Raw genomic sequence first — 27997 nt, 5'->3', positions numbered from 1 at the left:
ATTACAAACAAGTTTGATGCAAAAACAAAAAGCTTTGCAATACGTTGGTTAAGTTTTCTCTGGTTGGACTAGTTTTACTTGTGGTGTTGTGTTCGTGGAGTTAATGCACTAACTTTCTCCCACTTTTAGCTTGGTTACCGCAACAAGGGAGGTTTGTTTTGTTTTTGTCTACTTGCGACGTAGACCCCGGGTTTTGTTTCATATAATTTCTCCACTCCACACGCTTCACCGCATCAGCTGTATCTATCTGGTACGTTTGCTCTGGTTTGTATTCATCGTAGGCACTTGGTAATGCAAAAGTCTGGAATGTTTCAGAAGGGGAAACAATAACTGGTTCACGCTTAGGTACACGCTACACGCTGAATATATCTTCTTTTGGCGTTTTAGAGTTACTTAATATTTTTCCACTGTCTTCACTTTTTTTCTGTTGCTCAATGAAGGTGTATGTATATAGTTCTATATAAATGTCACAAGGTTAACAATGTTTTTTCACTACACTTTGTGTGGTTGTGGTTTGAACTGTCGAGAGGAAACCTCGTTGGCCAGGAGCATTTTGGCGTTTACTCTTGTTTCTACCATCAGTCTGGATTGAGTTTGATTTGGAAACGGTGGAAAGGGTCGCTTCCCGGTGTTTCTTGCTGAGAGATTTCTTTCTCCGCGCTAATACAGGTGATTACAGATGTGTTCGTCTTCGTGCTGCTTTACACCGACGCACATACGCACGTTTTGTGAAAGGTAAAGGTCCATTTTCTATGATTACACTTTAGTCTCAGGTCCCTCGGTGCAGTGTTCGAAGAATTTTTTGATTTTCGAAAGGTATTGCTGACATATGTGTCCATAGTTTTTATTGTACCAGTCCGGCGTGCGACCCCTGGGTGGGAAGAAAAAGGAAAAACACACACATTAGAAGACATAATACAGGAATGAGTCGTGTCGAGGTTGGGCTGCATACTTCATGTCCACGCGCGACAGATGCATCAGTTTGCACTTTCCGCTTCCGCACGGTTCGATCAGGTAACGCGAGGCCAGCACAACCCCGTTCACGCCGCTAAGCAGCGATGTGGCGTTTTCGTGCGATATCGATACCTCGACGATCACGCAAGCACCGCGTGGTAGATCGTTCTTCCATTGTCTGTTCCGGAGAAAAGTAAATGAAAGTGTTACAATGATATGGAAAATCAAATGTAGGTACATATCAAGGAGACACTAGATATTGATCAAATAAAAGGTGACCATCTTCAAAGTGGACCAGACATTACGTGGAGTCGAAACGCGATAACGCTGCATTATTTAATTTACATCATTACCTAACGACGCAGTACTCCGTGATCGGCTGGCCGCATGCATACTGGAAGACGTCGGTATCCTGGTCGAGCTGCTCGATTGTGCGCCACTTCAACAGATACGCGTCCCAGAGCGATCGCTCGTTGACGATGTGCTGTATCACCTCCATTGGTGGGGCCTCGACCTCGGTGACGCATTTCCACAACCGCAGTGGATGACCGTCGCCCACCTTCTTGAAGAACACAGCGACCGACGGATCGGTTGAGCTGAGCGAAACCCAACCACGGGGCCTGGAAAGATGGAACGAGACGAGCACAATATTAAATTCAATAAACTAGGTTTGTGAACGAGGATTATGATAACGTAGATAGGATCATTGCAGAACTAACCGTTCGCGGCCCTCCCGAAGACACTCGTTGATCGACTCCGATAGGTAGCCGCGCCAGTTCTGTACGTGCATTTCCGCTCCGAGCGAGGCTAGCAGCACCGGTTTCGACTCGTCCAGGTAGTTGAAGTTGCAGCGCCGCATCTGATCGTTCGTGATCGTCCACAGGCTCTGGAAGCGCTCGATCATGTACGCCAGGCACTCGTGCGACGCCTTCGCCTCCGATAGTTCCCTTTCGTCCGGTGTGCCCGAACCGGCACCGGTTTTCTTACGCCGCGGCGATGCTGCCGTATACCTGTGTGGGGGGAGTGGATGGAAATGTAAGTCGTCTCGAGGGGGCAAAGTCAACCTGTACACCCGTACCTGTTGCCGGACAGAAGATAGAAGAGCGACGGCGCGAAGCAGACGGCCAAGTTGTTCGCCGTCATTTGGTTAAGCTTTGAGTTTTGCACAACTTGGTCGAGGAATGTAAGCAGCAGATGAAGCACCTCCCGATGTTCGTCCGGTAGCAGCAAGATGGCGGACTGGACCGCTTCCGCTCGAACTTCCTCCGGTAGATCTGAACGAGATAAAGAAAAAGTTCATTAGAAATGGTTTATTTATAGAAGATGCATTCAGTAAGGCACAAATAGTAAAGTAAAAGCAAAAAGTTGTATAGCAACGGGATAGTTAACCGAATCAATAAAAGTTGCACAAATGTTAAATTTTACGTTGCCATGACAACAAAAGTGGCTCCGTTAGCGCACAATGCAAATAGCTACCGATTCAAAGCAAACTAAATGAAATCGGTAAATCAGTAATGGACGCTTCACTTCCTTTTAAATTCAATCAAGATCAAACTTAACTTACACTGAAATATAGCAATGAATGTCTCGGAGAGCTTTGCCGTCAGCAACGAATCGGGCAGCTCGCGAAAGTATTGCTTCAGCAGGTCGGCCACATCGTACGCGTGGTACTCGTCGAACATCTCGCTCCGCAACCCGACATCGTTGCTCGCCTCGATGATCGACTTCAGTTTGGCGATGCGCGATTTTACGCCCGGCTTCCGGAACAAGCCCACCTGGTCGAGGGCGTTCCGCTCGAGCCACGCGAACGCCATCCGTATCGTGTACGGGACGGTGCTGCCGTACTTCTGCAGATTTAGCACCAGCGGCATCCCAAACACCTTGCGGTCCTTGTAGTCGGGCGTCTTGATACGCTTGATGAACTTTGGCAGGTCCCAGTTCCAGCCGGAACGGTGCGTTGGGCAGTAGCGTTCCATGTAGCCCGTGAGGTTGGCTAGACCGAGCTTCCGTACGACCAGCAGCTGGCCGCAGGACATTTCCGACATTCGCAGGCCGGTGGTGGTGATGGCCATAGTGGAGCCTCCCGACCGGCTCCCTGGCGTGGGATCGCCATGAATTTGCAGCTGTTGCTTTCCGTCGGCGCCAACCCCCAGGGACGGTTTATGCAGCTTGACGCTGACATTCGAGCTGCTGACTAGTGTTGTGCCTCCCCGTTGTTGTTGCTGCTGCAGATGTTGCTTTCGGTCTTCCTTCGGAACGATCACGTTCACTTGATCGGACTGTTGGAGCTGTTGGAGCGGCTGCTGCGGTTGCTGTTGTTGTTGCACACCGATCGGAGACACTTTCGGCTGCTGGAAGCTATGCCAGCGGGCTACCGTTGGCCGTTTGCTCGACGTCGAGCGACCCTCGGAATCGTCACCCACCTTTGCACTGTGCCGAACGGACCGATTGCTGAACGCGTCCCGGTAGCGTTTAGAAGCCTTGCCGAGATTGAGCGATCCTCCCCGGTGCAGCTTCGAGGGAGAGTTCGTGTCCGGTGCGGCCAAAGTGTTACCACTCGTGGTGCTCCCCACTTTGCCTGCAGCCTTTCCATTGCCGGTCGTGGTGGACACAGCGTCCTTTCCGCCCGATCCTTTCTGCAGGTCCCCGGCCAGCTCCACCTTGATGCGCGTTCGACGCGTGGACGCTTGGTACTCCGAGTCGGACAACGCTCCACCGGACGGATCGTCCGCAACCGTGCTCGTCACCACCTTGCTCCGGAGTGCCTTTTTCGTTCGCTGATACTTCCAGCCGACCGGTTTCGATGCGTCCCCACCGCCGCCACTGTCTTCGCTACAGATCGAGGATGAATCATCGCCCGAGCGGGCCTCGTGTTGCAGCTGAACCTGTTGCCGAAACTGAAGCGGTCCGCCACTGCCGCCACCGGTTGTGACCGGGGAAGACGAGCGGTCTCCGTACCGCTTGCCACCCTCCCACGCGTTCACGTTCGGCGACAGCAGATTGCGGCCCAGCTCGTTGGCGAACAGATTCTTCCGGTTGCCGGCCGCATCGATCGCGTCATCAAAGTGCAGCATCTCGGCGGACGGGCGGGGCGACGTAGGATTGGAGTACGACATAATGTCGAACCTCGGACCGTCGTCGAGCGCGCGGTGCGGGGACAGATGCGACCCGCCCGACGGTGGCGCCAGGATGATCAGCCCGTCGCGGTTTTGTTTTTTCCGCCGCCGGGACTTGATTGACTCCACCCGACGCAAGATCGCCTTGGCACCATCCTTGAGCCGCTCGCTGCCGGTCCGCCGCAGGTGCACCGTCCCGCCGACGCTGTCATCCTGCGAGTCCGTATCGGACGGAACACCGATCGTAATCTTGCCGCCGCCTTCCAGCCACAGCTTCTCGTGGTCCTCGGCCCGCAGCAGGGTGTTGTTGTGCTTGCGCTGTTGTGGTTGCTGCTGCTGCTGCTGCTGCGGGTTCCCTCCGGACGCATCTACCGGCGGTTCGCCTTTCCCGGTGCCTTTGGTATGTCCGTCCTTCCGGTGTTGCTGCTGCTTGTTGTTGATCACGCTAACCAGCCCGATCGCGTCATCCACGCGCGACCAGCGTCGACTGTTGTGTTGGAATGTCCAGGCTTCGCTGAGCGCGCAACTGTCGTCATCTGAGTCATCGCGTTGCTAAAAAGAAAAAAGTAACAACATAACAGCGTCATCCAGATGCAAGTGTTTTACTGTTTTGAACAGCGTAATTAAAAAAATACCAAACATTTCCAAATTTACAATCCAGCTATCCAACAACTAAATTCATCAAATTTTGATTTTTGGAAAACAACACTTTTAATGAAATCAATTATGTAGTACCACAGAGTGTAATTTATGTGCTCATTATAAGCATTCATTACTCAATGCAACATGTGTTGGTCAATTCGACTCGATATGATCCAGCAATGTGGAGGAACAAATGGATTTTTAAATTTCTGAGAATTTTTTTTTTTTTTAATTTTAGAGACTTTGACCTATTCGGTCATTCGTCTCTATATTTTTTTTTTCTGAGAACTTATAGAAAAAAAATTGATAAAAATATTACAAATGCATACCACAATAAAACAGAATTTTGATAAATTTTCCTCGTCATTGGGACAAATTGGTTCGTCCTAGTATGGTTATGGTTGAGAGAACAACAAGATATAAAATAAGTTGGAAAAGTGTAACAGAAAGAGGAGGAATGAATCGGAAATTTATAACATTCTTCTAACTTAAAAAAATAATCTTTTAATCTTCTTTTAAGTACAGTAAAACGAGACTGAATAGATAAGGGGGTCAATCGAGTATGAACTTTTTTTTACTCCGGTATCTAGAGACAGAGCTTTGAAAACAATATGTAATTAATTCGATGTTTAAAAAATATCTGTTAAAATGACATGATACGCATTTGTTTTATTTAAATAACAAGATTCACGGATTACGATTTTCAAGGTGAAATAAACTTTACACCCGTTGAAACAAATCAATCGCTCGGTGATGCAACGTTACTTAACAAATATTGTACGGCCGATGCAAACAAACCAGGGCCGGCTTATCGTGTGCATTCTACTTACCGACGGCTTTGGTGTGTGCTGATGCGCGTCCAGATGCATGTTTGCGCAACGGTTTAGCGTGTGAAGTCGACGGAAGAGCGACTGCAGCGGGTCGTTCTCCAGGAAGGGATGATCTTTCGCCACATCTTCGACGACGATCGGGAACTGGTGATCTGTACAGGGGGCAGGGCAGGGGGAGGGAAAGTGATTAGTAAGACGTTCTATTATTACTACCAGCGCCTGCTGCGATGATGCGCACGAAGAGGCACAAAAACAACATCAACCTACCTTCGTACATTTGCGCGTACTGTGGAAAACCGGCGGCACGTAGCCAGCGGCACGCTTCGATCGCTTCGATTTCTGGAATTAACAAAAAAAAGGAAACAGACAAGTGGTCAAACAACAAGTGGTCATTAGTTCGGCGTTGGATGAAGGTAAAGACGAGCGGAATGTAAGGACTAGAGTTTAGGTGAAGTCAATTAACCTCACTAGCAAACTGGAAATAGTTACGCTTGAATGCGAGGTGGAAAAGAAAAATTAGTATTCAGTTCGCTACAATCTTGAAGTGATTGAAAAAATAATTATTGAAATTCAGGGGAATCCACATTTTATTCCTGGCACAATCGAACGAAAACAAACGGTCAATATCCTGTTTTAGGGAAAGTATATACAAATGTCACCGATATTTCCAACACGTAGGGTTTGGTGTAGTCAATAAACATAACTGTTCCTTATAAAGGCTGCAAAATAAAGAAGAAAATTTTGCGCAACATTTGGAAGTTTGAAACAAGTTTGAAACCTACTTTCCATTTTTTTATAAGACCTCAGCAACGGCGAAATTTGTCAAGCATAAGAGCATTCTTCCAGTCAAATGACGATAGGGCCACATCATGCATTGATACTTTTTTCGGTCCTTCCCAAAGCAAATGGACCAGAGAGCACCAGTTGTCTAATGCCAAGAAGGAAAAAAAACATTCCTACAAAAAAAAAACCCTCAAAATAATCAATCGACAAGTTATCAACAGTTAACAGCTTCAATAATGTGATATTTTTTTGTTGCTGTCTAAAACCTAAATGCTCACATAGATTCATGTGTTTTGCAGTGCATTATTTTAAATTATGTCCAACTCCATCTATTCGCAAGATTTTCAACGATCTTATCCCATTTTTTCCGCCCCATCGAAATCGTTTCTTAAATTGACGAGTTACAACGAATCACAAAAGGAAACTCGTTGAGTTGGGTTAATCAAAGGAAATAACATTTTCTTAGGAATCCTAGAAAAATAAGTAATAAAAATAGTCGCATCAATATACAAAATGGAAAACTTTACTTAAAAGTAGTCCACGTCAGTGTTGTTCATTTCTAATCCCCTCTAAATCGGTTGTTTATCCTTTAAAAATACAATTTGGTAAAATAATTAGTTTTATTTTTGCCCACGAAAAACAAAAACTTGACTAAATCTAGCTAACAAGCATAATAAATGCAGCTATAGGAATACCTTGCGCTAGTGTATCATTCAATAAAACACTCAACCAAATCTTCGCAGCAATCTAACGTATAACGTCTAATGCATGTGTGTGTGTTTATTGAAAAACAAAAACCTCTACTCTAAGTAACATAGTTTAGATTGCTGGTGCCCAACAACAACAACATCAACAAGCTGCATGCAAACTGTGGATCGGTATGTTTTAATCGTTATTGCTGCTACTAAACTGTTTCCAAAATTCTCTATCCAACTCGATCGTTTCAGTGACTCCATCGTTCTGTTGCTTCCGCTGGTCCTGTCGGTCGGTTCCTGGCTCGAACTCCTTCGTCTCATTGCCTACTTCTCCTGCTGCTGGTCGCTGGAGGTTGCGTTTTCCGGAATCGTCCCCATCGCCGTCGACGCCGGCCCGCCCGAATCTGTCCGCACTGAAACTACGCGCCCGTTTGAAGAATTTCGTGGCAAAGAATTTTTCTGTGCTAAATTTTTTCCTACCATCAAGCTGCGGCGTAAGCGGAACGCGTGCGGTCATCGGCGGTGGGTTCCACGAGCCTCGCTCCGTCACCGTCGGCCGTTCCGACTCTGCTCGCTTTTCCGTCCGTTCCTGCTGATCCACGCTGGCGCTGCGTCGGAGTGTGGGAACCTTCCGCGTGCTAACGGGAGTACCGGGCACGGACACATCCTTCCGAGGGCCCGCGGCCATCTGGTCCAGTTGTTCGGTGTTGGCTGTCAGTGCTTCCGGCGTCACGCTGCCCGAGGGAGTCGGAAGCAAATTGTCATCCACAATAGGGAGCGACTCAACGGGGCGTGAAATGGAACCGTCGGCTTGGTCCTGAGCGACATTGGAAGATGCATCTCCACCGTCAGCGGCCCCTGGGACCAACTCCTGGTACGCCTCGGAAAACTCCCGCCGGAGGGTGCCCTTGCGCGACGAGTCTTCGAAGAACGTCCGAACCGAGGGGCTTTTCACGTCCGCCTGCGCCGGAAACGACTGGACCGCCTCGGAGAAGGACCGGGCGTACGTTTTCTTCTCGCCCGACGCCGCCAGGTACGTGTCCACGCAGAACCCCTCCCCACCGCCCGCGGGTGCCTTCGGGGCGAGAACGTCCACCGTGGCCACGGGCGGTTTGTTTAGCCGCAAACTCTCCAGCTCCCGGTTGAAGCTTTCCAGCTGTTCGGCCAGCGAAGGCCCGTCGGCCACCTTCCCGTCGGCCGTCGACGATTCCTCTTGCAGTCGCTTCAGATGGCGGGAACTGATTGGCGTTCCCGGTACGGTCGGTTTGTAGCCGGCGGCGGTCGTCACCGTCGATGCCACCTCGGAGAACTCCCGGCGGTAGGTCTGGCGGCTGGCGGATTCGTTGAAGTACTGCAGCACCGTCGGGTCGCGTGCATCCTGCGCACCCAAGGTTTGCACCGCCTCGGAGAAGGTCCGCTGGTAGGTTCGGGCGCGTTCCGACTCCTCGAAGAACTGCTCGGTGCTCTTGACTTCCCCCTGCTCCATTGCCACCGACTTTGACTGGTACGCGTTCAGCTTCTCCTCGAGCTGCTTTTTGGATTCCTTCAGTGCGGCCAGCTCTTGCAGGAAAGTGTCACTCGCGTCCTCCCCGTCACCCGCCGACCGCTCATCGTCCGACGAGTCGCTGATAAACTTCTCGCGCCGTGCTTCGCTCGGCTTCGGAGTGTCCTTCGCTTTGGCGCCCTTCTTCGAGGGTTTCTTTTTGGTCGCTAGCGGATCCGGTTCCGGCTCAACCAGCTCACCGTAAGCCTCGGAAAAGTCTCGCCGGTAGCTCCGCTGGTTGGCCGACTCCTCGAAGTACCGCTTCACGACGGGATTCGTCTCGATCACCGGTGCGCTCCCGACCGTTCCGACCGCCTCGGAGAAAGTCCGATGGTAAGCCTTCCTCTCGTCGGAGGTTTTGAAAAAGTCATCCACCCTTTCCGTTGGCTCCACTTGCTGGCCCTCCGCCACTCCGTTGGCCCGTTCCGCCGACAGGGCGTTCATGTCTTTCAGGAACTTATCCAGCACGATGCTGCTGACGATGAGTTCATTCACCGATCCACCGTTCGTTTGCGCACCACCGCCATCCGGTTCGTCTCCATCGCTCGAACCACCGGCCACGGATGACTGGCTGGAGAGGGTGTGGAGGTAGCGCGAACACACGGGCGTCCCGGGGACGGACAAATTGACTCGTTTCGGTTGCTCCCTCGCCAGCTCCTGCTTTCGCTGCTTCTGCTCGTAGTGGCGCCGAACGCCCGCCAGGAAGTCCAGCTTTGATTTGCGCGTTTTCGCCGCAATCGGATACTTCTTTGACGCGTACTGATCGTCTTCCATCGTCGTGGCCACCGTCGTTGGCGTGACGATCCGGAAAAGCTCCCAACCAAGCAAACTCCTTCAATCGCCGTCACCGTCAGATGCTTCTAATTTTTTCACCGCTGGTCACGAGACACCGCGCCTTTGCCAACCCCTCCCCTGTCCTGCCACCACTACACCACGTCACTCGGCTGTCGATTTCGGTGCCTGCGTTCGACCGTTGCTTTGACGGCGCACTGATTGAGCGCACTGCGCTCCAGTGTCTCCGCAGGGTCAGCAGATGCCTCCGCTCTTGCTGCCGACGATGACATCAGCTGGCCACGGGATTGAATTAGTCGGTCACGAAACCCGCACGAAGCCTGGGCTGTTATTTTAAACAAACCGTAAGGCGAGAGTGTGTTGTGGTGTTCCTGGCGTGCGATAAGAAGCTACCGAAAGCCGCCTCAGGTGTAATATCCGTGACTTCCTTTCGGTCAGCAAAAGTCGAACGATAAGTGCGTGGAAGACAATTCTACTTATGGTATGCAATATTTGATCAAACAAAACACGCCGAATAACAAGACAAGTCAATCCATTGATGGACGACAAAGGGATAAACTGAATAGTGTGACTTTCGTTCTTAAATTTTAAAGCCTTCTTCTTCTTCTTCTTGGCGTAAACGACCTCTTGGTCATGCCTGCCCGTTAAGGGCTTACGAGACTTGTTTCCCTGTTGTACGTGGATAGTCAGTCCTCTCGTACAGGGGAGGGTCCGGTCTCGGTTGGGATTCGAACCCACGCCGTCGAGGTGGTGAGCCCCGGCGCTCATGGGCCGATTTTCTAACCGGCGCTACCGCTCGGCTGTCGCGGACCCCATTTTAAAGCCTACAATTGCCCAAAGGAACAACGAATCTGTGCCTATCAAACATCCTTGGACAGATTGATCTGTGGACGCAGATAATCATCTATATTGAAGAAGCATACTGAAGTTTGTATTTTCTTTGAATATTTCCAAACAGGTTTCAGAACCAATATATGGAATCACCAACTTTAGAAATACTATTTCCAACTATCATGCATTGGAAATAGTATTTTAGTTTTACTATAAGTCCAAGCTCGAGAAGCTAACAGATTATAATATGTATGTGAAAGCACATTATTCTAACAAAAAAGATCGGTTTGTAGTGAAGTTTTGAGGAAAAAAATCAAATTACTACACTAATTTCTCTAAAAGTAAAAAAAAATCTTACTTTTCGCAAGTCTGGTAAAGAAAAGAAAGCCCAGTTACATCAACATGTTGGTATGTTTTTAGCTTAAATGCTATTGCATACGAAGGAATAATCCACAGTTGACAGAAATAAATTCATGATAAGAACGGATTTTTTGTTTCATTCGTACATGCTCTAATTTACGCTGTTTGTAGCAGATGTACAAAACTGCGTCAGTGCGTCAGTAAAGTTTGAAACTAGATTAATTCTAAATAATATAAATAAAACCAAATTTGCAAAACAGTCCCTCCAGCAACTAGTTTATGTTAATTTACTTGTGTATTGTTTAAACATAGTGACATTTACAAACACTCATATGGAAAGGATAGAGGATCTATTATCCTCACATGATAGGATAAAATCCCTACAATTAGCAATCAGTAGAGTTAAACGCATTTTGCTTGTGCCATGATAACGATGCTCCAATCAGTGCGCTTCCGATGGAGTTTAATTCAATCAACTTATCACTCCATTCGGTTCGGATATCGAACCATTCGGTTTTACGATAACAAATAATGCAGGCAGCTGATCCGCAGAGGCTCGCGCGTTCTGCAGGATTTTGATTAGGTTTTGTTGTTCGTTGGTTGGCCTATCTGCCAGCCGTCGTCGGTGCCGTTCGTTATCGAACGCTATTTCTGGCGCTCGAAAGTTAAACCGATACGGTCCATGCCGTGTGTGTTAGAGTGCCATCGGAAGTGGTGGAGAACGAAGGGTTTTTGTTTTACATGTACCCTTTTATTTAAGTGAAGCAAACTGTAGGACACTCGAACCCAATATGTGAAGTGAGTATTATGGGAATAAAAAGTTTAATACGTTTTAACTATTTTTTGCTCCATTAAAAGCGAATCCCGTTCGTCATCGCCCCCAATGGAATGGATGGTTCGACGTTACCCGTTTAGCTGCGAAAGGGAATTATTGTGAGCGACAGCCAACAACACTCCCGCCGTTGGATGTGATGGTGCTTCCGGATGGCATTCCGGGTTCTTTTTTAATTTCATTTTTTTTTTACAAATGGCCCCATTTTTGCCGCCATCAGCATTAGATCGAGCCAGCAAAGTGTAGGATTCTGTCTCGTTTTTCTATTTCTGAGTTTCGCTTTTTTTCTCCTCATGCTTTTTGCACGTTTGCATAGCTATTCATCAATCAATTTATCAATACAAGGACGTTTTAAAAATAGATTTTCAAATGGGAAAAAGCAGCCAGCATGGGAATGCATAGCGGCATGCAAACGGTTCTCGTCGGGCGCTGATGCTGGCGTTGTGTAAATTCCTGTGAAGCTCCTGTTTAAATTCTCAAAAGAGAAGGAGAGAGGGAGAAAAATAGGAAAATAACTCATTAAAAAGAAAGAGAGAGCGAAGGATACACACTCTACTGCTTTTTGTTCCTTTCGTTAACGTCTCTCTCTCTCGAAAAAATAAAAAAACGGCATGAAAACATCCCGTCGACGGACGCTTTTCCTTCCAGTTTTCCGATCAACGGATGAACGGATTCTTCCCATCGCCACTCCTTGCCCCGTACTTTTCTCTTTCTTTCTCTTTCCCTCCCCCATGCGCACCGGACGATGAGCAACAGATGATTTTCCATCAGGATCGTTGTCTCCCCCCATTAGCCTCCTGCCCTCGTGACCTCGCTTCCACCCCCTCGCGGGGGTGACCCTGGTTAAAGTGTGCTCCGGGTTCGTGTGCATCGCCCCACCTTACCCCAACCCGACCCGCGCAAAGTACTCCGGAGTACCCGGCGCTTTCCATCCGGAGGAAAAGCAAAGCCGTTCAGCAAAGCTTGAAAACCCGCCGAAGAACGTGGGAATCGGGTCGGTTATACTACGCACAACATTTGGGAATTGTGTTTTGGGTTGAATTTTACCTGCAATTTTCCGCTCGCGCATCCGCTTCCATAGCGATTCCGCCTTGCGAATGTGCCAGTTTTCGATTTTCGCCGAAAAACTGCGAAAGAACTTGTACTCCCGTATGCTGGACATCCTGCGGTGCATTTTTGTTAATGGCGATGTGTCGATTTTAATTACGCAAAAAACAAAACGGAAGAACGAAGCTGAACGCCCTCGATTCACGAAGTGCCTCACAGTGCACGGGACAATGTAACACAATGTATAGCTTTTGCTTGTGCCAGAGAATAATATTCACACGATCAATTTAATTAAATTCATAACTCAGCACGGAAACCACCCCAAAGCACAAGAAGCTCAAGCTTTAACTCGAGGATAAAACGGCGTCGAAAGGAACACGATTAGAGCTACATATTCACTTGCTTGATAGCCACGGCACAGCACTAAATAGCAACAATTATGGCGCGTCCTTACTACCCTTTTTACTACTGCCTTGCGATAGTTAAACCGAAGCTATATGGAGTATATATATTAAAATACGCCGAACACAAACGGGGACGCAAACGCTACTAACGCGACTAAGCGAGCAAAGCAAGCAAGAAACAACAATTAACTCCCGTCCGCTCGGACGGCCGGCTGGCCAAGCTACGGCAGCAACCTGTACTGGCAGGACACGCAGAACCGACTGACAATGAGTGACGCCAACAAGGACACGCGTTCCCTCCTCCTTGGGCAGGAAGGAAGCACGCCCTCATTCCACCAGCTTGACGATGGGTTAGGGTGGGGATGGGGGAGGGGAGGGAAGGAAATGTTGCGTTTGGAAAATGCTGAAGAGAACGTAAGGATTCATCCTCGGAACTCTCACAGGACTCTCTGTCTCTTGCTCTCTCTTTCATGGCCCATTATTCCTTCGGTGTTCATCGTTTAGCATCTCGCTACAATTCATCATGCTTTCCCACACCACAATCACACACACACACACGCAGAGGGAAAAACAGCGCGCACAGGAAATAAGCGGAGATTGCATGTGAGTGAAAAGCTTCGCTCTTCGAAGCGTAGAAAGCCTTATGTGCAGCCTTAGGATATGATGTGATGTGGGAACACCACGCTGCCCTTCAGCCACCCCCACAGTGCCGAGACTCGGTGTGAGGGTGGACTGGTACTGTAAAGTGGACACACCAACATCCGAAACGGTCCGTCCGCCATCAGCCTCCCCACGAACCTCGGCATCGCAAATACATCCTCGAAAAGGTCGTTAGGATATGACAGCAACAGTGTCTCCAACTTCGCTTACAATCTATTGTGTGTGTGTGGGAGTATGATGAGGAGGGAGGGGGTTAATTTGTTTTGTTTTTCCTTTTTCCCCACTCCCTACGGATACAGATTGGATCGAGAATGTGTTAATCAATTATGGGTTTTCAGTTTTGCTCATTAAAGCACAACCACAGCGCCAGTTTGTGGTTTGCGAACAAACAACTTAAAACGCTATGCACGTTCATTAAAAATCAGATTTGTGATGGAACAGATGCCTTAGTGCAGTGATGTCAAACTCGTTTCACCTTGCGGGCCGCATTTCCTCCCAAAATAGGTTCGCGGGCCGCATTTTCTACCAAAATAGGCTCGCGGGCCAAACCATATAATTGATTGGAGTGATGAAAATATGTTCTTATCAATGTGGTTTTATCTTAACAGTCAATCATGTTTTACATTTTCACTTTTTTTCATATTATATTACTTCTTAAAAAATTTACAAATTTTGAGTAAAAGAGAGAGTTTATTGCTCAATCGTTTTCCAAATTTTAACGAATTCAAATCAAGTTTATTGAAATATATGTTGCAGTTCAACACTATTGTGTATTTTGTTAATGATTTTAGAAAAGTAAAGGTACATAATTACAATAGCTAACTTATTGCTCCGCATTTGTTATTTTGTTTGGAATGGTCTTGTAGTTCATCACGTTTGTTTTCTATAAACACTATTTATCCACTTGTCTAGAAAAATCTGTGTTAAACCTTTGCTGCAAAGTTGCATATCACTTTCTTATTGAAATTGTTTAAATTGACATTCGTTCAGTTCTCTTGCAATTCGCAGTTCGTGAAAAAATTTACATTAAATATTTTGGTATTTGCTATAAGCCAATACTCAAGGATCCAAACTTTCGATGTAATGTTTCAAAGGGGTCGCGGGCCGCACCCAATGTTCTTGCGGGCCGCATGTGGCCCGCGGGCCGCATGTTTGACATCCCTGCCTTAGTGTGTTAAGTTGCGCTTCAGCTTCTTTGTAAGTTCGTTAGCGAACGTTGTGGGAAATTATTCAGTCAATTAAAACAGTTTCTTTAAAACAATTCCATGTGAGCACTGAGCACTGAGCACGAATTTCAACTTTCAACCATAATACACAATGCATTACGATTCCCATTTCAGAATCTAAATGAAATGTTTAGTTAGGTAACTGTTTTGCGTTTCATTTTCAGGCCACTTTGAAAAAACATATAACAGTTTATTTTAACTTACTTTGTACAATTTTATTTACTTGGCTGTGTCGAAAGACCAGTTCCTTTGGCATAAAACATCGATCGATAGTTTCCTAGATGAACCGTGCCGAAAGAAGAACTTTTTTCCTTTAATTACCATGCTCTTTGTGTTCCCCTTGCAGTAAACTTTTTCAAAAGCCTTCGGGGTGACCCACTTCCCAAACCCTCAGGGTCTAACACATCTCTATCATGCACACCAACTCTAAGGAAAGCCGGAGTCATGCTCTAAAAAGCAATGTGCGTTTTGTACCACTTCTTACGTTTAGCGAAAAACAATGGATTAATATTTTTTTTATCTACTCGCAAAGCTTGCAATTGTGTTATGGTTCTTTTGTTCTTGTTAGTTTTTGGCATGAGAACGCGTTCATCATCGATTAATCCATCACCATCGAATGCCTAGGCATGTTCCTCTTGCAACACAGACAGACTCTTGAACTGGAGTTCGTTCTTTCTTTCAGGACGATTTTCTTCTTGAATAGAAATAGCACTGGGTGAAAAGAGATAAATGATAACGAGAAATCGGTTACACACAAAAGAGACCTAAGAAATGTGTAGATAAATGCTAGATATACTTTTTGTTTGTTCCTAAATGTCACCGTGTTTACTGAGTAACCGAGCAAGACAAGCGAGAATGCTGAAGAAGCATTAATACGGCCTGGCCGTTCAAACTAAACTTAATAATAAATGTCACCGTGTTAGGTCGGAGGTTAAAGTATAGCTATTGAAGCCAGCTACCTGTGGACATAAAAATCCGATATGTGGAGATCAACATTTTGGGACGTACTTCGAATATTGCTGCAAGGCTAGTAATTAATCGCTCGGATGGAAAATTAACTGACTTTCTTGGACATTGTGGTTGATTTTCTTGAAGTAAGTATAAGTGATACGATGCAAATTTGGCAATAAAATAGATCATGCGAATAAATTAAAATAAGTAAAATACTCATACATGATGATTGATTTGCATAGGTTGAATGGTAAAATTATAAAAGAAATTTCCTTCCTCAATTGAATACACAAACTTTAGTCTTCCCCTTCCCAGAGCACAAAAGATTGCATTTTGAGTGTTGACGTGTGGTGTAGTAACTCGGTGGTAATCATCTTCTGTCTAAATTTAATCTAACCATTGCAACGAAAGCCATATTTCAACAACGCCGAGGAGCAAATAGGCGCAGCTGTTAGAAGTCGTGCTAAATATTTACCAAGCATTTCATGGGAACACATAACCGGACGCAACCGACGCCAGCTTTTCCCAGGATTTTGGGGGGATGGCTAGAAACCCTTGCACGAACAGCCATCACTATCAGCATGCGATATGGGGTTATCAGTTTCCGGAGAGTTCGCCAATAATGTAAACCGAAAACCGATTCCCTCGTGCGGCTCAAAACGGCTCAAAAATCTATACAACGCGCACAAGAGCGCGCTGTCCCGAAAGCGGCGCAGTTGCTTTGCACTCTAATCATCGTTGAATTTATGGCAATAACATTGTGTACTCACTGAGTGACACAAACAACAACGCAAGTTCACAAAAAAGTGTGACTCGGAGGACAGGGTAAACAGGCCATTGGTTTAACTTTAATTCGTTAAAAATAGGTACCCTGACGACACACTCGAAGTCACTATTTTCTGGAAACACTATCATCCAGCCCATTAAACCACGCTCTAAGACGAAGTAAGAGGCAAACCCCAACTCCGAAAGTGCGACGCGTAACGGAAAGAATCGTTCACCCGAAGACGCACAAGAGGAGGACAGTTTAATGCCGTCTTCCGAGCGGAGGCACACAGCTTAAGACCCAATTATTTAAGACAAACGCAACGAGTCAAATACGACCGACGCACGGAATCGCGCGCGCGAGGGAAAAATAAACAAACGGGGTGAGGGGAAGGAGGGGAAGAAAAAATAAACCGGCGAAAGATTGCAATAAAAACGCTTATCTGTTCCACTTACCCGCCAAATGCCGATCGCTCTGTGACCTCGAGTAGCGTAGATTTGCCTGCGAGCCAAAAGAAAAGGCAGAAGAAAACAGTTATTAGCAAAACGTAGGAGATTCGACCGCATGACGCACGTATGATTAAAATCTGGAGAAACGAGAGAGTGGTGATACACGGGAAATCCGAAATGGCAAACCGGTATACAAATAGCCGGTGGAACGTGATCGTTTGGGGCGCCTTTGGTTAGGCAATTGAAGGGATTTGCAGGCGATCTTTCAACATTGGAATCATGTTGCGATTTGTGATAAGAAAATCCAATTCTAACTAGGACTCGGTCTTGCCAATCTGATTCCGACTTGGTATCAATTCTCTGATTCCGATCACAAGAGATTCCAATGCCGAATTTTGAATTCTGATTCTAGATGTGGGGATCTGAAATTAGAACCTAGATGGGGATCAAAACCTAGAGGGATCTGAATCTAGATCTTTGCGAGGGATCTGAATCTAGAACCTGGATGTAGATTCCAAACGATCTGCATCGCGACTTTGAATCTGAATTCGGATAGGAATCTGAATCCGACTCCTGGATCCGGATCCCATCCCCCTACACTAGTTCCAACATAGGAATCGGAATCATATTTCGATCTTTGCCTTCTACATTGCCTCGAAACCCCCGACTCCCTACCTACCCGTGCGGCGGTGAGAACGTTCTCTTCGTCCTTCAAGAGAACCGGTGCCGAGCTGGACTTGGTGCCGAGCTCTTCCGCGATCAGCTGGCTGTGTCCGCTGTGCAGCGAGGTGCTGCTGGGCGACGGAAGATCGGCCATGTTGGAGCGGTTAAGCGGTTGGAACGGTTCCTGGTCGAGCGTGAGAAAGAACTGCTTCCGCTTCGCATCGATCGCACTCTGGTGGGACTTGAACTTGAGGTGCAGCGCCAAATTGCGATGCCCGGCGACGGACGGCAGGCTGTTCGTGCTACTCTTGTTACTCCGATCGGCCAGCGGGTCCATGGTGTGGTGGTGTCCCCCTTTCGCGGCCGCCTTCGCACCATAGCTGCGCCCCGTAAGTGGTGCACTACCGCTCGGGGAATGTCGCTGGTAGCGCCTCCGGACGGTCGTTTCGCGCTCGTCGGACGTATCACCGCCGGCCCCCTCCACGCTATCCTCGTGCGTCGACCCGGCTCCCCCCACGTCCAGCAGGCTCATGTCGTCCGACAGGCTGTCCGAGTGTTCCGGCGCGTTCCGACCGAGGTAGCTCCCGACGTCGATCGTGCTCTGACTCGACGCCGGAGCTTCGCCGACGGTCGTCGAGCTGACCACTTCCATCGGATCGTGCGAACGGTAGCGAGGGTCGAAGGTGTTGCGGGTCCGTTTCGCCTCGTGCTCCAGCTGCTGTCGGCTTCGGCCGAGCGTGGCCGTCGCGGGCTCGTACCCATCGCTCTGATGCGGGGTAACGGTCGCGTGCGCTATGGTCGCGTACTTCAGGTGATGACTAGAGTGCTGTCGATGATTGTGCTGCTGGTGATGTTGCGGTTGGTGGTACAGGGCTCCGGCCATCTGTAAATGAAGCAACCAAACTCCCATTAAACAAAACAAAACCCAGGCACAGCGAACGAGGTCACCACACGCCGGAAATGGCCCATCATTCTTACCTTCGACTCGTTTTTACGCTTTAGCAGCTGGCCGCTACCCCCACCACCACCACCTCCGCCGTCCACCTGCTGGTTCGGCCCGGTCGCGGAACAGGATGCGGCGGCACAGTTCTGCCTTTCCTCCCGCACCGTCTGGGCAAACATTTCCGATATTTCCGCCTAGAAGCAGCAAAAGAGAAAGGCATACGACAATGGGTTAGATTGTTGGACCAAAGCGGTAACTCTCCGGCCGGAGGTCACCAGGAACCGCTAAGCAGCAGCTGTGCCTCGTTCCGCCTGAACCCGGCATATGCATAAGCGCACCTCTGAGCTGAGACGAATCGAGCGAAATTGCATTACAATTTTATGATTTCAAATTACAGCCAACGAGTGTTTCGCCGAGCGTTTCGATTGAGCCAAGCAAGATGAGACACGAATGGGGTGCGTCCGTGCAGAGTGCAGTGTGTCATGTCACTTCCGAAGTGAATGGCAAGTTCATCGATGACTAATGGACAGTTAGATTACAGTATTTCGCACGTTTCGCTTGTGACGGAGAGACCTCCGGAACTGTTTGCCGGATTGAGGCATTTTATAGCCGCCTTCGTGGAATTACTTTTTCAATTAACATAATCGGCATGACGTGAATGGAATTTGCGACCCATCCCTGACCATCTGCAGTTGGATGTGTTGGGCAGCTGCCATCAGTGCTTTGTTGCTAGCTTCTTCTATTCAAACTTCAGCAGCAAGTCCAACGAAACACATCTTAAGTTTGCTCAATTCGAGTAAGTTCGATAGAGGTCACAACAAGAACGAAGAAAACGGAGAGGATTCGTGTTTACAACGTTTGCAAGTGTTGCAAAAAGCGATCAAAGCCAATAAAGAAACTGCGCTTTCGACCAAAATACAAAATAATAAAAAGTAAATGCTTAATAACTATTGCGATGTCCAAAAAGAAGCGATGGAAGCTCAAAACGAACGAACAACTGAGTTTGAAAATGTAGGACAGTGACTAGTGTTGTGCTTAATGAATCTTTTGGTGAGATTCATTCATATGATTCTTTCACCTAAGATTCATTCAGATGGATTCTAATCTTCAAACCTTAATGAATCTTTCGAAGCCTTAATGAATCTTCATGAATCTTTCATGGATCTGTCACGAATCTCCACGATTCTTTCATTGGCGTGGATCATGCGACAAAAAAAAACAAAAGGGGATCTTCCTACCCATTTTTGGTCCATCACTTCTCATCAGTCGATGTACCTTTCGGTTTCATGAAATTCTCATCCAAAGATTCATGAATCTGTAAAACTCAAAGAATCATTCAGATTCATGAATCTGAATCTGAAATACACAACTCTAACAGTGACATATTAGATGAAAAGCAACATTATTTCACCTATAGCTTTTCTGTGTACGCACAAATGACCACTTTAAAATGGATATGGGGGCCCTGTTTAAAAATTACAACAATTAGCTACGGAAGCTATGGATAAATTGGTTAAATCTCGGTTCAATCTTTTTGTACATCAATATGAAACGTTGGATCGTTAAACAATGCAAGAATTTCAAAAGAAATTACCAATACCAAAAGACCCAAGTTTTTTCCAAACAAATGTTTTGACGCATAAGAAACAAGAAACTATCCTTCATTTAAAGGAAAATTAACTTAAGCAAAAGTAAAAACCTGAACCAATAAAGCAGAATCGCAGAAGCCAACAAACACTGACAAACCTTCCAACGAACTTTGACAGATCCCCACCATCCGACCGGGACACACGCGTCGTCCCACGACAATTTATTTAACATGACAAAACAGATTACATTCCCGATCCCGACCGTTTCCACCGACTCTGCAGGGATGACACTCCACGCCATGAGCTTCCGGAGCTTCCTGTCTTGCCTATAACTTCCAACCAGCGTTCGATCATCGAGGCGGACCGAAACGGACCGTGCCCTCCCGAGGTAAAATTGGATAAGAATGGCCAGACGGGCCAGTCCCAAACTGTCGCAAACGATATGTCCTTACACCTAAACACCTCGGAGCACATCATCTCGTTTCGCGTCGGTCCTCGGACGGTGTTTTCCTAATGGGATTGCTTCCGATTCCCGATACGCGTGGTCGTCGTTGGCAAACGGAGGAGGACCCGGACACGAAACGAAACTATTTAAGACGCATCCTGGCCCTTCCGGATCGGTAGTCTGCCGGCAAGGATGCACCAAGGCAGCAGCAGCCTTTGCACCGGAAGAAAACGGACAGTGCTAAGCTAGAGCCATTTGAGAGTTTGTGTGAATTTTAAGCACTTCATCAAGCGGAATGTCTACTTCCACCGAATAGTTGTACTGATTGTGAAAAATAGTCTTCGAGAAAAAAAAAAAACGCCTATCGTGCTGGTTGGTTAAAAGGTGACGATCCGGAAAGAAAGTGGTTTTTTGCGTGTGGACCAAACCGACACCAGTCCGGAGGAACCAACCGAGGTGCACCGTTTTGATTTGTTCGTTTATTGTGGAAAGCCAACCGGACAAATATGGCACCGAATGGGCCGCGGTTCTCCGTGGGAGTGATGGCGATGTGCTGCGGGTTTCTGTCCCTCACCGTGGTGGCCCGGGAAGCGAACCCTCCGTCCTCCCCCTCCCCGGTGCAACACCAGATGCATCCGGGAGCATCGGCACTGCTTGGCGGGGATGCACCAACTCGGGCCACAACGCCGCTGCCGCTGGGAACTCCGGCCGCAATCGTCGACAGTAAGCGACACCGCAAGACCCGGTAAGTGAGTGGACGTCGCGAATCGGTCCAACCGGGTCGTCGGCCGGGAGATGCCCATTTTGGGGATTCGCCGATGACACATTGCCGTGGGCAAGCGCGATTGCGAGGTGTTGGATTTATGAATTTTTGCAACACACTTTCGGACAGTGTGGGTCGGTTTGTGTTCGCGGTGGTGCATTACAGAACCTGTTTGATGTATTAAAAAAAATCGTACAAGTACAGGTTATTACCATTGCTCTTGGTTAGGTTTCTTGGGATAAAAGCATTCAAAACAACACGCATGTTTTTAAACAAGAAACATGGGTTCACAAATAAACCAGATGGTTCGATGTGCTGCCTGTTCGGTCATCCGCCTTTATCATGGTGTGACATTTATGATGCGAAGTACCGTAGCTCATCAATCTTTTAGATAACGCACGCGTGGGGAACAACAAACAACAAGATATGACGAATGATCAAGATGTGCGCTTTGTTTACGTAAAGATATTGTTTTGTTTTTTTCTTTCCTCTTTTCCATCCACATTATCGACTGATTTTCACCACCATCTCGCTTGAAAACAACTATTTCAAATTTTCCAAAATATTGGATCAGAAAAAAAATCAGAAATATTACTCAGTTTTGTAACCATGATTTCGTATATTCAAAACATATTTCGCGCCATTATGCTAATGGTCTAGCACATTTGGGTCAGATGCGATAAACTGGACAGTCGGAGCCCCATTTTGCAGGAACGCAATGACCTTTGAGTAATTTGAATGTCTTAACCCAAAATCTGTATGGCAAAACAAAACAGGCTTGTAAGAGTCATCGCCAGCAGAGTTACGGATGATACACCTTCTATCCTTAAAACATTTTCATCAGTCGTGTATTTCTTCTACCTCTTGTGTATTTCTTCTACCTCTTATCGTATTTTATGCTACATATATCGTGTTACATTTTTCAACATTTTAGCTCGACAGCAAAAAACGGAAAATTCTTAACACATAAAGGCTCCAACACACACTAAACAGTACTTTAAACGTTACCCAATAAAATGAAAATTTTAAGTTGAACCTGATATTTTACATAAGCTGAAAACTTTAACTATTTTAACAAACAAACTGTACCTTAACTTAAATAAAAACTAAAACATCAGAGTTCAACAGGAATTCAAAAATCTCAAAAATATGATAGCCAGAATAAAGACTCGGGGTTGATATAGGAAAAGATGGACAATTTTGAATCTCTCAAATGCAAAAAAAAGTATCAAATAGATTTATTTATTAGACACAATTTATTAGGTGCATTTGGTTAGTAAAGCACAAGCACTACTACTGTCGCTTAATTCTTTTTACGAATTCCTCCAGAGAAACATTCCCCCTTTCCCGACCCACCATCCCCGGCGAAGGTTTAGGAACGGGGCCGGAAACCACGGAGCACGCCACCAGACACCGCCGGATGGAACCGAAAATGGACAGCATGCCGTCGCGGCTGGTGTTTATGCCGTCGCGCGGACGCCGCTACGGAGGCTTCCACATTCCGGCCGAAAAGCGGCAGCTCACGATCGAGCAGATGCTGGAGAAGGGCGACTACTTCGTGCCGAACCGGGGCAAAAAGTCGCCCGCGGCCAGCAGCAGCGGCAACGAGCTCATGATCAAGAAGGGCAAGTTCGACGTCCTGCTCGGGTCCGGCGCACCGGACGAGTACTTCTTCCCGAACCGGGGCAAGAAGGAGTACTTCGTGGCATCGGTCTCGGGCGGTAAGTTCGCGTCGCCCGGCTTCGGTGGTGAGGTGCGACACCCGGTCGAGTCCCGGCTGCGGCGCAACCTGCTGGAAAACCTGGCCAACGAGCACAAGGACACGTTCTTTTCTTCGCGTGGCAAACGCATCCTCCCGGCGCCGGACGGCATGATGCTCTGGCAGGGGGATGCGCTTCCGGTCGCTGGAGGGGAGGTGCTACCGGACGACGGAACGGCCGCCGTGGAGGACTTTTCCAACCAAGCAGAAGACGTGGAGGCGGCGATGCTGTGGAACGATGCAATGCCACTGTTTCCACTGGATCGAACATCCTCGAGCTAAGCGCACACCGCGCTTCAGGATACGGAACTTCCGCTATGTATCGACCCAGAGACGCATCCGGAGTATCCTGCATCGATATTCCATCGACCCTTAAGTGGCTTCCATGAATTCCTCAATATTCTGTTCAACTATGTGAGCTTCTTGGTTTAATCACTCAAGCCCCACGTTGTATCAAAGAAGGAACTGCAAAAAACTCTAAAATATAAAACTAGTTAATAAGACAATGATCTGTAAGCAACGCAATTAAAGCAAAATGAATGCAAATAAAAAAAACACAAAAATAACATAAAATACATTATAGTTGTTGCATGTTTGTTTGGGTGTACTACCGCTTTGGGAACTACATATCAAACCAAAAGGGGAGTTCCTTGTGAAACTTTAACCAAATCGCTCAATTTGAGGCAAAACATTGCCAATCTCAATAACAAAACCTGAATCTTCCAAATTGTTAGGGTTTATTTCTACAAATAGATTTGTTCGTACCATGAGATATTACAAAATTACTGTAAACTACAAAACAAGCTTCGTAAGTCTTGGAAACGGCGTAGTAAATACTTAGGCATATTTCATATTCTAGTGGGAAAACAATTTTATCGAGAAGAATATACTTTACGTTGGTAATATGACGGTTACGAGAGGTATGTATGGTTAAAGAAACAGTTTAAACGAGTTTATCGCCCCGGTAAACTCCGCTATTGGATTGTGAAACCGGAATATGACATCTTGAAATCCTTCATGGCATCTATGATGTTCGTTACTGATACTTTTACTGACGTTTCAAAGCTTGCTCTATCCAAAGAAAAAGGCTGCATCTTCAACATGCACTTACAGTAGATGAGTCTACACAAATATTTTGGCCATATATTTGCAAATCCTATCCTATAAATAACATATGAATAAAAGATTTTGCGAACTGATAAAGAGAATTGAAGTTGAAATAAACGCTCTCTGGACTTATAAATTGAAATCGTCTAAATTATAATCGTTTTTGATATCATTTCGGCGCAATAAAGTACTTCTTCTTGACACGATAATTAAAATAAGTATTCTTTTCCGGTCGTGCTTGAGATCTTCGCTTGCAAAGCCGATAGAATTGGTAGCAGTACAAAACATATGACGAAAACTCTCATAAAGCCCACCCACGCGGGATCATTTAATTCCACGCATAGTCGCAATTGTTGAACCGTTAGTTCATCGCGATCATTTATCATTGAGGTATGCTGAGCTGGCATCAACTGGAGATGTGCCACAATGATCACAAAGGCCTAAAGGTGACAGGATCGACACCCGCAGCCGTCCGTGACTGTTCCTTCGACCGCCATTCCACCGTTCCATGATTCATGGAGGTGCCGCGAGGGCCACGAGGCCCGTGCTCTCGCCACTGTTCATGTTCTTATCATGCGAGTTACTAAACAACTCTCCCCGGGGGCAGTCATCGATATGGCGGCGGGCGATTAAATAGTAATTATCACATACCTGCGTGTCAATTGGCAACAATATTGCGCGCCGCCAGCGCCATTGCGGAGGAGAACCGTTCTCGGGGGGAAGCGTGCACTTGCACCCTGGACCACACTCTTCTCCACAGACACACACATTCCACACCACACCACAACAACGACTTCCTAGTGGTGGCCACAAGTGTTTGCACAAGCGCACGCCATTGGCGGATGCGGCGATTTGTGGTGAAGATAATTACGTACCGTTCAGTGTTGAGATTATCGCCAGGAGAGAGCATCGATTAGAGGAACTTAAAGGTGGCCAGCAGTATTTACACTACCCAAAAACGGTGGCCATAGTAGCCACATACGGCAATAGCTTTCTAATAGAATTATCCAAGCCGACCAAATGGTTATGGAGTTGCGAAAATATGTGGAGCGTGCTGAGCGTGTTTCATTAACGAGTGTTCGACAAAAGCCACTCGCGCATGTTTGCCAATGTTGAGTGATAACGCTTTTCTGCGACACATTTGCGACTTAAATCTTTGCTGGTCTATTCTTTATGTGCCTGCTTGTCTCCATCTTGCGGGACGCATCTCCGTTCGACATACATATTTCTCTGTTGGAAGTTCACTTCCAGACACTCGCTTCATTCACAATGAGTCGTGGAGCGATAGGGCGATGTAACGAAAAATTAGCCGCGCAACTAAACGCCTTTGCTCGGCGAAAGGCCATCCATCCAAACGGCAAACCGCACAGATTCACAATCGGACGAAACGGTCTGCTCCGCGGTCGCCGGCGGTGGCCCCGACCCTTATCGGACCCCGTGGTTCGCGGGGTTGAAAATATTTATGGTACGGATGGATCGAAAAGATGCTTGAACCGACGGCTCGGGCCGACCGGATCGGTAATTTATTCCTCTCGTAGACACATTATACACACAGATTAAAGTGGAGGAACGCTGGCTCTGCGGCTCGGCTGGATTCCGCGATCCTTGCGTCATAAATATTTGTAACGTGGATGAGAAGTCCGTATGTCTGGTTGTGAATGTTTGTGTGCTTGCGTTCGGTTGGCTATTAACACTAGGATTATCGTTTCGCGAAACAGACCGGTTTTGGGGCCAACCCAAGCGCCACCAGCGTCGGGTGCAACGTCGCGAGGCTTTCGCGAGGTTTACAGTTCATTTTTCTTTATCGATTTCCGGAACCTTTCAAGGGTATGACTCACCAAATTGGGTAGGTTTTTTTTGCTCCTTCCTTTCTCCTTCTTTTTCTCGCTCTGTGCACCTCGCTCTTTGTCTGCAATTATTGACTCCAACGCATATCGCATAAACATTAATGTCTTCATGCATATCGAGCCTTGTTCATCGCCGTTTCGGATAAACACTTGGGACCCCGGCGTGATGGCAATGATTCAATCAAATGTTTGAAGTGTTAAGAAAAATGTGCAGAAAATAGGGGATAAGCATGGGGATTTGATTTTCGGTTAAAAATAATTTCCATACCCCGCATAATACCACGTCAAAATGCTTTTTTCGATTATTATTTCATTTCCCACCCTAACGAGCATGAAGACGGATGGATTAGGGAAGTCAGCCATCGGAAATAATCAGAGGATCAGATCGATTTATCATTGCCTTTAATAAGTCAACACGAACATACAAAAGTAATGGATACAAACATTCCTATTATTTGGGGAAGTTTCATAAAATTCACTATTTTAATTATAATCAGCCAATGAGATTAATCAAAATATCACAATATCAGCAAAGCTATTAGCAAAGTTAAACAAATTTTTAAAATTTACCAGTCATCAAGTTACAAACTCTATGATTGAAACGTATTATTCCTATTTTCTTAAACAATTATGATTATTTCACTACACCAGTTTCATCGGTTATCGGGGAAAACCGGCACTTCGGTTTCTCCAATGAGTTTACCGAAAACGTCGATCATTTCGACGCACATCTGCACATTATTAGCGAGGGCAAACAATATTACTTTGAGAATGATTGTTCAGAACTTTCTAAGACGCATATGTAAACCACGATCCTGCTCAAAGAATGTTGATAGTAAACAAGTGTAAAAGATGATGTCAGCAATCGAAAAATTGAAAAAGCATGCAGTGATAATGCACGTCCAACTCAACTCAAGCAAATTCATGAGCTTCAGCGAAAAGATTAAAAATGATTTAATCATTGGTAATTCATTCTACTTCAAAACCATTGAAATTACCGATCCAAATACGTTTTGGAAATGATCTATTCTTAAAGCATTGTTGAATATTGAAGAAGAAGAAGGATCGTAAATGCAAGCGACCCAACGATACAGTCTTAACCCACCCATGATTGCTCATCAGATTCTGTCTCCAACGCATATGACTTTGTCTCTAACTCGTCAGTTTTTGTCTCGTGTTCATCTTGTTTTGTCTCTTATCTAAAACATTATTTAGAGTGATTGTACATATTAAAACTATTACCGGGTTGATTAAACCTACCTGAGCCTTCTCGAGGATCCTTTCGAGCTCGGCGTACGGATCTTCCGGTACGGGTTTTCCTCCCGACTGCTGCGGTGAACGCCCATCAGACGTTTGCATCCTCCCGCTCGCGGTGCTGGACGCCATCGAGGTGGACGCCGTAGAGGCTGCGGATGCCGGACGCAGTGGCATGTCTCCGGCGGATGCACGGCTATTGCTCATCGTGACGCTGTTGCGGCATTGCGTCGGTGGCGCGGTCGATGTTGACGTCGTCGCTCCGGTCGCCTCTAGGCCACACATTTCGGCCCCGGCCAGCCGGTTGTCGTTGTTGTTGTTGTTGTTGATGGAGGTGGCGGCAGTGGGTGGACGACGATACGGTGGCCCAGTTTGTGTCCCATCTTGCACACCGACGCTCACCGAACCGTTGCCAACCGTCGTTGGTGACCCGCACGGATGGTCCCGGAGCGACGTCGTGCACCGTATGGTGTCGACCGGGGACGGATCGATCGCATGCTTGCTGTGGTTGTTGTTGATGATGTTGTTGCTGTTAATTAGACTCCGATTGGTGCCACCATGCCGAATGCTGCTGCGTGTGCCGCTGCTACTGCTGCTGCTCATAGAGGTCATAATACGCTGGCCGGAACGCGTAAACACCGACACATATTTTCAACCCGGACGGACACTGAACCGCGCTGGTGCTCCCGGCCGCGTTCAGTAGAACCATTCAGTAGTGGATCTTCCGACTTTCAGAGACACGATGA

At 46.9% G+C, this 27997-nt stretch overlaps 1 protein-coding gene across 1 annotated transcript; it reads right to left on the bottom strand.

The window, feature by feature from the left end:
• Positions 1-11: 11 nt before the first annotated feature.
• On the bottom strand, positions 12-27854 carry LOC131265012 (uncharacterized). The gene is made up of 13 exons (XM_058267274.1): positions 27258-27854; positions 18523-18681; positions 17561-18427; positions 16888-16933; positions 5810-5881; positions 5543-5694; positions 3282-4622; positions 2519-3242; positions 2033-2228; positions 1674-1964; positions 1308-1574; positions 953-1132; positions 12-871 (listed from the first exon to the last, which is right to left on the bottom strand). The coding sequence occupies exons 1-13, from the start codon at positions 27852-27854 to the stop codon at positions 757-759; spliced, it is 5007 nt and encodes a 1668-aa protein (XP_058123257.1). The 3' UTR covers positions 12-756.
• Between the last annotated feature and the right edge of the window lie 143 nt (positions 27855-27997).

This window comes from Anopheles coustani, chromosome 2 (assembly GCF_943734705.1).
Source record: "Anopheles coustani chromosome 2, idAnoCousDA_361_x.2, whole genome shotgun sequence".
In the NCBI taxonomy this organism is placed as follows: domain Eukaryota; kingdom Metazoa; phylum Arthropoda; class Insecta; order Diptera; family Culicidae; genus Anopheles; species Anopheles coustani.
Note: the sequence above shows the minus strand (reverse complement) of the source record. Positions and strands in the feature narration are given on the sequence as shown.